The 10,284-nt window shown below is 35.7% G+C and overlaps 1 protein-coding gene across 1 annotated transcript in view; it reads left to right on the forward strand.

Annotated features, from left to right (window-relative positions):
* ABCD3 (ATP binding cassette subfamily D member 3) overlaps positions 1-9,935 on the forward strand; it is a gene marked incomplete at its 5' end in the record, with an annotated part of 56,876 nt that extends 46,941 nt beyond the window's left edge. Inside the window, 8 exons of the mRNA XM_019528339.1 lie at positions 63-126; positions 3,208-3,285; positions 3,379-3,444; positions 3,550-3,639; positions 4,526-4,645; positions 5,041-5,145; positions 5,702-5,758; positions 6,859-9,935. Coding sequence (XP_019383884.1) covers positions 63-126; positions 3,208-3,285; positions 3,379-3,444; positions 3,550-3,639; positions 4,526-4,645; positions 5,041-5,145; positions 5,702-5,758; positions 6,859-6,936 — 658 coding nt within the window. The remainder of the gene's footprint in view (positions 1-62; positions 127-3,207; positions 3,286-3,378; positions 3,445-3,549; positions 3,640-4,525; positions 4,646-5,040; positions 5,146-5,701; positions 5,759-6,858) is intronic.
* Positions 9,936-10,284: the final 349 nt, after the last annotated feature.

Raw genomic sequence — 10,284 nt, forward strand, 5'->3', positions numbered from 1 at the left:
AGCACTATACATACTCAGTATATATGTACTTAATAATAGTAATTTGTCAATTCTACCCATAGGTTTGATCATGTCCCATTAATAACACCAAATGGAGACATGTTGATTAAAGATCTTAACTTTGAGGTAAGTTCTAATATATTAAGGTGATTTTCCTACAAATTTACTCTATTAATTTGAAGAAAGGAAAAAATATAAACAAGGCATGTTTTTCAGGCAGCTGTCAATTATAATCATATTTTTATCAAAAATTGCTATTGGTATTACTTCACCAGATACTAGGTTTTAAAAGCTGAGGGTTTTTTTCCAAATCTACGTTTCAAATTTAATGCAGTTTTTATTCTACTTTCTATATTTCACTTCCTTTTGACAATACAATGTAAAACTTTCATTTTGAGGTTCTCCTGCATTAGCCTGATGCTGTAGCATTACATATACACATCTTATTTTGACTGGTGTGTATGCATGTATATGTTTTCAACACTTTTTGATTTCAAACCAAGAGTGTCTGCCCATTTTTTAGTCTTATATTTTCTTCAGAAAGTACACAAATTAATGCAAAGAGTGAATGTCTACATGAGTAGAAAGGGAAACTTTTAGTGAATTTTAAAAACAAATGCTTTAATTCAACTGTAAAACCTCACCTCTTTTTTCCATCAAAATCTACATTTGAGTTCTAAACTAACTAAAAGCATCTTACGTATTTATTGCAGTCATAGCTAGAAATGCTTGCAGAAATGCTGTGGTATAGATCAGAAATTCGAACAACATAGTGTAATGAATTCAGCCTAGGATGTAATGAGATTTAAAAAAAGGTTCCTTCCCACCAAAACAAGGAAGAGTGAAAAAAGTTTATCAGTTTATCTACCTACTTTCAGGCCCCTGACACCTATTGTACTTAAGATGTGATTAACCAGTTAAATATGTGGCCAGGTCACTATTTAGGACATATTCATTCCTATGGTGCAATAAAACTAGGAATAAGCGACAAAGTTATTATACAAAATATGTGTAAAAATGTTGTGGCAGGTTGCTGTCACATTTTAATTGAATCTGTGGGCAGTAGAGTACACAGGAGCACACGAGTGTGCTCTGGAGGCTGGGAGCTGGGGTCAGTTGATTGGGACTCCCAGCTGGGGAAGCACAATGAATGCTCCCAGCTGAGTCCTGATGAGCTGACAGAGCTCCCAGCCATGGGGAGTGCATGGTGAGCCCCTGTGGCTGGGAGCCTTGTCAGCTGATCAGAGCCCCCAGCCACCAGGGTGCACCATACACCCCTGCAGCTGTTAGCTCTGTCACCTGATTTGAGCAGTCAGCCATGTTAGCACATGGTGTGTCCCAAGGCCTAGGAGCTCTGATCAGCTAACTAGCTAATAGTGCTCCCAGTCACAGGACCGGATGGTTCTCCCCTGAGGCTGAGAGTGCAGTTGTTAGAAGAGCTCCCAGCTGTGGGAGCTTGCTTTCCCCCCTCAATCCACTACCCTCTCACAGCTGAAAGCTCTGATCAGCTGACACAACTACCAGCCATGGGGGCACATCATGGGTTCCCACACTAGGAGCTCTGTCAGCTGATTGACACTTTCAGAGAGGGGAGCACATGTGCCAACACTTGAACTAGGTGCATTATTTAAGGTTGATTATTGCTTAAATGAGGCATCAGGTTTCAAGTTTCATAACTTCTGTTTTATGTAGTAAGTTCACTAGGTGGCACTGAAAGCTCAACTTTTTCCTGTCCTAGTTACTGCTGTAGATTTAATATAAAAATAAAAAAGTCATTCTGAAAAACAAGAATTTCTGTCAAAATTGTAATGAAGTTGAAAGGTATTTAAATGCTGAAATGTGCTTTAAAGTTGAAAATAAGAATCTATAACTTTTAAGAGAGGTAATATAAATGAAGTTCAGGTTGCATTTTAATTTTCTCCCCAGTACCTCATGTTTAAGTTTTGTGTATAGTACTACAAATATTAACTCTTGAATAATTACTCTTGGGCCTTGTTTGAAGTTTGTGGACCTTTGTTAGGCTGGAAGGAAAGCATGATAACCAAATAATTCCTTGTCTGTTCTTAATCTGAAAAGTACAGTATCAGCTTGATCTGGTAAATTCAGAGTTTAGTAATTTTCCTGAAATTGGGCTACTTTATAAAATAGTGCCTAGACAGTGATGCTTACTGTGTATACAGTCAAGGGGATATGGCCCCACCCATGGAAGACTTACACTTTCAGCAGGCAAAATGCATGCAAAAGTTGGAGATGACATATAACAAAAGCAAGATATAAATGGCAGAGGCACAGATTTATGAGAGTGATATATATATATATTTTTTTATTGAACAAACTGCATGGTTGGGATAGACTTAGACAAGCTTTTGACTGGTCTGGGAGGGAAGGGTAGTATCCAGGCAAAGCCCCCAGCCCATTCCCCAAATTGGGCAGTCCCCAGTTTGGGGAAGAGACAGGAAGCATTGCCTCAGTTCTCCCTTCGCCTCCCAGACTGATCAGCGGGAGGGGAGTAGAATGGTGGGAAAAGAATCCCCGTCCCTTCTGCAGACCTGGGTGTCTGGTAAGGGAGCATACAAAAGTTATTTCTTGTGAGAGAATTTCTCCCATAAGGAAGGACTTCCTCAGAAAGATCTTTCTCCCAGAAGAGGCCTGTTTCCCCTATGAAAAATTAAGTGGACTCTTGTGCACTTGTAGTTTTTTGCAGGAGAGCAGCAGTTCTCCTGGCAGAAATGTAATGCCTGTCTGTGACTTCTGTGTGATCTTGAACTCACCGCTTGTTGATCTTGGTCCACAAGTTAGAGGATCATGCAAATTTTATAATTTTTACGTGGGACCCAGCAAACTCTTCTCAATTAGTTAGCTATCAGCCTTCATTGAGGCTAGTAAACTGAAAAAACTTGAAGATGGCTCTTGAAAGACCATTAGTCTCTTACAATGGAACTGAATTAACTTGTCTTACTTTAAACCCCCAAACCTTGATCTTGTCGCATGAATATTTTGTAGTTTGTATTATTTTTAAGTGTGGAATAATTTTACCCCACCATCACACTGTACATAGAAGGTGTCAGGTGGACTTCTTTAGTTTACCAAAATTGAGTTTATTATGTAAAAGATGGTCTCATGCCTATGGAAACCCTAGCATATCTCAGGACCAATGCAGACTTTTTACATTTCATTAATAGTGTCATACATTGATTTGTATTTTAGGTTCGATCTGGTGCAAATGTTCTGATTTGTGGGCCAAATGGATGTGGGAAGAGTTCACTTTTCCGTGTTCTTGGTGAGGTAAGGCTGCACTAATAACAGTATTTTTTTTTTTTTTTAAATTAAAAGAATTTTTTCTCTAAATGTTAAAGCTTTCTTTTTCTTTTGTTATAGTTGTGGCCTCTGTTTGGTGGGAGACTGACCAAACCTGAAAGGGGAAAGTTGTTTTATGTTCCTCAGGTAAAGCAAAGTACCATAGTACTTAATACCGACCTTTATGCCTGTATTTGTTGACTATTATGAAGGTCTGTCAGGTTGTACTTACCATTCGCAACTGAATTCCAGAGACCATATATGACCCTTGGGACACTCCGAGACCAAGTAATATATCCAGATACCTTAGATGACCAGAGGAGGAAGGGGATATCTGACCAGGTAAGAACAATCATCTCAGTGACCATTATTTAGAATAATGTCTTTTTCTGGATTTATTATTTTTAAGTTTAGGGATATTTGCTATATTCTGAAAAAAAACTCCAGGTTTTTCCAAACTACAGACCTGTTCTGAAACCCTTTCTAAGCCTCCCCACCCCCCACATTGAATACAAACATAAAATGTTAATAAAACTGATGGTCCTAAAAACCTTCCGTCTGAGACATTTTGCAGCATAACAGGCTTTCTCTTACCCTACCTTTCCTTTTCTTGTGAGTTATTTGGTAAACATAAATTTGTAACCAGTCCAGGGTCCTTATCAGTTCGCCTTTAACTATGCCATACTGAATGGCTGCTTCTTCAGCCATTTACAAACTTCCCATTAGCATTCCAGGCCAAGAGAAGTTGAGAATATTATCCATCTGCTAAAGCCTGACTTTATTTCCCATTTATTTGTTGATAGGCCCCGTAAGACTGTGTTTCTGCAAGCTGCTCTATGCAAGCAGCTCCTCCCTATTTTCATGTACATACCTGCATGGAGCACTTTGCAAAAATGGGTCCTACTACTGCAAGTTGTAGTACTAATGTTTTTAAATGCTTTGGCATAAGATGCTAAATGTTTGGAGTAAAGTTTGAAGTTGGGGACTTTGTTGAATTTCAGTATTCCTTTAAGCATGTTTAAGTGGTCATTCATTTTTAATCACGTTGTTGTGGCAATTAAGTAGATTAAGTTTGGTTATATTTTTAATGCTTTAGCACCAGTATTTTGGATGAATTAAATGAATATTTATTGAATGGTATTAATAGATATACCCGTGCTAATATGAGGAGTCATTACAATGTAAAGCATATATAAAGCTATACCTATAACCATTATTCTCCTGGAAGGTACTGCAGGAGTACTTGGACAATGTCCAGTTGGGTCCAATCCTGGAACGTGAGGGTGGCTGGGATAGTGTTCAGGACTGGATGGATGTGCTCAGTGGAGGAGAAAAACAGAGAATGGCGGTATGTCTCCATCATATGCTCACAAAATTCTGTGTATTAGAACAATTCATTTGAAGCTCAATCAGTGTCTAGTCAGTAAATATTTTTACTGTTTTATTTTTTTAAAATTGACATCTGAAACTTAGGAAAATTAGCATGTAGATAGGCAGTATCTTTCATGGCTTTAATATGAAATTTTGGGTTTTTTTGTTATATCTGTATATTTATTTTCTGTGAGTGAATAAATTAAAATACTGTCTGCATTATTGGGCTAATAATAGTTAAAGATAAATATATTTTTGTCTTGGTAACTTTCTAGTTTTTAGTTAAGTGCTTTCTATTTAAAATTCCTGATATTATAGAAATTGGTGGTGCTGGTTCTGTATTCACAAATGCTATTTTGCTTTACATTTCAGATGGCAAGATTATTTTATCATAAACCACAGTTTGCAATTTTGGATGAATGTACTAGTGCTGTTAGTGTCGATGTAGAAGGATACATTTACAATCACTGCCGGAAGGTAAGTTTTTGGTTTGTTTACGAGTTAAAGTAGAAATGAAGTATAACATTTATGTTGTTTGTGAAAAACTGGTAAAAACATCAAATTTGTATAATTCAATAATTTATTTCAAACAAACTATTCAGACTTGTCTAACATCTAAGTCTGTTTAACATCCCAAGATAATTTTATACTTTTCGTGGCATAAAACCTCTCTCACTGGCCATGCTGCAATCTAGGACTTGGAGTTTAAAAACCAGTATATTTATTTAAGATAAAACCTAAACATGTTAGAACATCTTTCAAAAATCAACTAAAGGAAAATATTTTAAACACCATGCTGTTCACACTTCTTTTCCCCTTTCTCCTACACCATCATTTCTGATTCTCTTAAAAATTCTGTGTGGTTACATACATTCCCTGTTAATTATTAAAGTCTTGAAGGGGGAGGGTGTGTGTGCGTGTGTGAGAGAGAGACACACACAGCTCACCTTTTAAAATATCAAGCAAGGTGATCAGCAAATTAGTTAAAATATTGTATGTGTTAATGTTTATTGTGTATGTTCTCTTACCATAGGTTGGCATCACGCTGTTCACAGTCTCTCATAGAAAGTCTCTGTGGAAACACCATGACGTATGTAGTCTTTGTTTTTTCTTGGGGATTACGGGTTAAGTCTTTATTGTGTATAAAATAGCTATAAATCCAATTATGTTCCAATATCTTGCCTTTCAACCAAATATGCTTGCTTAAAGGATGATAGATGTTATTTTCATAGTCCTTTAGCAGTATCTGAAATATTCACAAATACTAATGAAAATTGAAACAGTTTACAGTTCTAAATTATACAGATAGCTCTGTCCTGAAGAGCTATCCATATAAAATATCCAAAAGTCAGAGTATTTTTGTCATTTGGGGGTATTCATTAGAGGGGCTTGTAGCTAAACAATCGTGAAGTTTTTCAAATTAGGATATTAATGAATGTGTTTACAAGTATATTCATTAAATTTTGTTAGAGTTGTATGTCTGACTTTTTTGTACGTGCCCTAAAAGCCAGTTAAGAGTTTTTGTTTATAAAAACAAGAATTTGATTTTAATACTGTTGAATACTTAGGATATTTTTAATCCTGTAAAAATAAATAAATACATGATGATGATGACAGCAGCAGCAGCAGCCATTGTTTCCTTTACAATATAAGATAGTTTTACCCATTCCCAAAGGGTGTAGAGGTGAAGAAATCTGGTGGATGCATTCAGGTTCTGGTGGGGAATTCTGCCTTTACACAGAGGTTTGGAAAGGATTGTTCAGTACATTAAGCATTCTGAAAACCCTTTTGAATGTTTAAAACAGTATAAAAACAAAAACAGTATATCTAATTTTATATGGACAAAAGCATACACAGTTTCACATGTAATTAATGCCATATTTTCTTCAAATTGGGTATTCATTATGTAAGTGACCTGTAACTCGCATATATAATTATCACAACAAATCAAGTTGTAATGATATCTACCAGCAGATGGAGATAGACTATATATAAAAGAAACAGTATACTGTCTCTCAAGGGTGATTACATTGTTCAGGCATTGCAGTAGGACTCAATTATTCCTTAACCAGTTCAATGAGGGTTTAGATTTTACTCTTTTAACGAATTGCTTTCTACTAAAATTTGTTGTGGTAAACAAGAGTAACAAAAATATCTTTTGTCGTTGTTAATGCATACTTTTTATTCCAGTTTTATCTACACATGGATGGGAGAGGAAATTATGAGTTCAAGAGAATTACTGAAGACACCATTGAATTTGGATCATAAAATCTATAAAGGTGCAGTGCTACAGAGACTGATTACAAGAAATGTGTAGAAAGGCACAGTGCATTGTAAAATAAAACTACTTGGCTTGTTTTTTAAACAAATTAGCTAGGTATAGAATAATCCAAAACAAGCTATTTAAACATTTATTATTATGTAGGATATTGCTAATTGTGTATATGTTGGTTTAATTATTAATATGTACTAAGAATGTCCTTATTCTTGTGGTTAAAAACCTGCCTAAATTAAATTGGGCTTAAATCAATGTAATCTGATTTGTCTAGGGATGTAAACCATTTGAAGTCAGTTCATCTGATTTTTTTTTAAATGGACCTTCCTTTCCTTCAGTGAAGAACCCAGTTAAATTAGGGTTACTACATTTTTTTTTTTTGTCCCTGGCCAAACAGTTGTCGGTTTGTATCATCTGTTAATACTTCTGAATTATCCCATGTATTGCAGCCCTTTTTATGGCATGTTATCTTGTCACACTGCTAGCTTGGGTAGACACACTTTCTGTAACTGTGTGTTATGGTCAGTGTTTGCATGTACACCGTTTCTGGTGTAGGTGGGCTAAACCAAGATGGCAGGAGCCTAACTTTTTTTGCTGCTAAAATGATAGGCTTATCCCACTATGCGTATGGAGCCTTTCCAGTGTTGGCTTATCTATAGATCCCTCTGGCAGCTATAATATTTCCTGTTTAGAACTGTGTTAATGTGACAGTTCTAGGGAGCGGAGTATGATTTTAGTTCCCAAGGAAATGGTGGAGGGAAGCAGATTAAGAGACCAGTCCTCCTTTTGAAGTCCATAGGAATTTTACCATTGACTTAAATGGGAGAAAAAGAATGGACTCAAAATCCATCCTTCCCTCTGAAACCTTTATCACCTCTCCTTGGAAGTTCCATTTCATTGGTCAGTGGCAGACTTCTATCTGTCCTGTATGCTCTTATTCCTGGGATAAGGCTAGTGGCCATTTTTTCCAGTCTCCCCTTTTGGCAACCTTTTCAAACTAAGGTGAACACCTATTCAGCAGCTGTACTGTATAGGTTTGGGTTTTAAGATGAGCTGTGATGGTAATCCTCATTTTGGGGTTTTGGTTCATTTATTTTGTTGCCATGTTTGAAATGGTACGTCTCAAATTCTTCAGGATGTCTCCATTTTCCAGAGGGCTTTTTTTTTTTTTTTTTTTTTACTGTTTCTGATCAATTAGGCAATTGTTCTGTAAATTTTTAAATTATACATAGCTAGTTCCCAAACAGTGTCTATGAGCTACTAGACCTGGATTACTGGTTATTATTCCAGCTGTCAAATCTAATGAAAAGACAGCTACAAGTACAGCTAATGCTTTATATGAAAAATAGTTCTAGTCACAGTTACTATAGCTGCTACATGATTTAACAGGATCGCAAAAAAGATCAGGACGTAGGAGTGTGGTAGTCACTGAGAGTGTTCGGTTGTATTCCATGCTACCAAAAAAAATCCTTGGTATGCACTGAAGGTCTGATAGCTCTTTGGTGTTGCACACATGCTGTAACATAGGAATGCACGACATGAAGGCATGCACTGAATATGCAATAAATGTGATCTCTGTACATCTTTTATTAAGGTTTTAAATACTTATTTTCTTTTTGTAAAATTGATATGCATATGGGTTTACATCTGCCTGTTTGTGAGTAGCTTAGCTGTGTGAATACTGGATACCATCTTTCATGATAAAATTGTTACTCTGTGTAAACACTTTCCCTCTTATATTGAAACCTGAAATTTTGAGATTGTCATAGTCCTTGTCCATATCACTTACTGGTGATCTTTCTTCACACAAGAAATGCCAATGACAACATTCAGCTACCCAATGACACAGCAGGTAAATTTGAACAGTTACAGAGTTAATCAAAAAAATATATCTTTGAAGCCTAATTTCATTTAGGGATCAGGGAAGCAAATTGTGTGTTCATTCCACAAGAGCTACCATATTTACTACATTTTAATTTAAATTAAATTTTAAACTTTCAAGTCATAATTTACAGTGAAGCAGCTAGTGCTGCTGTAAATGACTGTAGTCTATTTCTTATTGCCCTATATTATCAGGGTTTACCATGATTGCTTTTTTTGTGGAATTTTTCATCCCCAATGCAACATTTTTTAAAGGAAATGATTTAGTAGCTTTTTAAAGAGTCAAAGTAAAAAAAAAAAATCCTTAAATTAGGATATCCATTTTTATTTTTTTGGTTAGAGAGACATCTTCAGTGATGTAAAGTAGTGGATTTAGGATATTTTTTAAAAATGTGTTTTTAGTTATGTGTTTTTTGACACTAACAAGCAAAAACCTCTCAAAACACATTTATATGGCATCCTCTGCAGCAAGACCCAGGGTGCTTTACAATTCAAAATGGTTACTAACAGCACTGGGTGATAAACATCCTCAGTTTTGCCTTAAAAACGAACACGGATTCTGCTTCAGAACAAGGGAGGAATATCTCTATCTCTGTAACATAACATCAGTTGAAATTGATGGCGCTCATTTCCTCATAAAACCAGGTCCTTAAATCCTTAAACATCTAGGTCTTGATGTCCCAAAACCTACATTGAGGGTAAACTAAAAAAAATCTAGTTTAAAAAAATGTTTTTATTGTCAGTCTGACAAAGAAACTAAAACCCTAGTGAAGGTGAACAAATTGTGATTCGGTTCCAAAATTAAGCTCTGGTGTTTGTATTCTAGTTGCAGTCTTTTTAATTGCTCAAGCTGGAAGTTTGAAAATAAAGGATATAATAAGTCACGCTGAGACTGAAAATACTGAGAAGCATCTCCATGGCCTCAAGTATGGAGTCTCATGCTGGTGATATTTTGAAGCAGCAGTGGTGTGGTCAGAGGTGTCTGCATTTCAATGGTGGGGGGAAAAAATTCCTGTATGTGTGTATATTGTAAAGCGCTTTGTGGGGAAAAGGCGCTATATAAATGTACAACACGAAGTGCCTTTGAAATAATAAATCTAAAGAAAAATTACTTCTAGGCTTTTTATATTTGTTGATTGATGTAATTAGCAATTCTGTTATTTAATAATACAAAGAAAAGTGCATGTTCGGTAAACCTAGTGCCAGTTTATAAAACTTTTGACCTGCAGTCAACTTCATAAAATTAATTGCATTGTTTGCATGAAATTCATACTCTGATCAGTCAGATTTATTATAATCACTCTCAACTTAGCTAATAGAAACAAAGAACTAAATATTGTAGAAATGGGTATCATGGCAATTATCCTGTGGAAATGATCAGTATCTTTTCATTTTTATACATTTTTGCAAGGTTATATGGACTGTCAAGACTGAATAGATGATCAAGTTCTGAAAATGGA

Source organism: Gavialis gangeticus, unplaced genomic scaffold (assembly GCF_001723915.1).
Source record: "Gavialis gangeticus isolate Ggan-Ray unplaced genomic scaffold, GavGan_comp1, whole genome shotgun sequence".
NCBI classification, from domain to species: domain Eukaryota; kingdom Metazoa; phylum Chordata; order Crocodylia; family Gavialidae; genus Gavialis; species Gavialis gangeticus.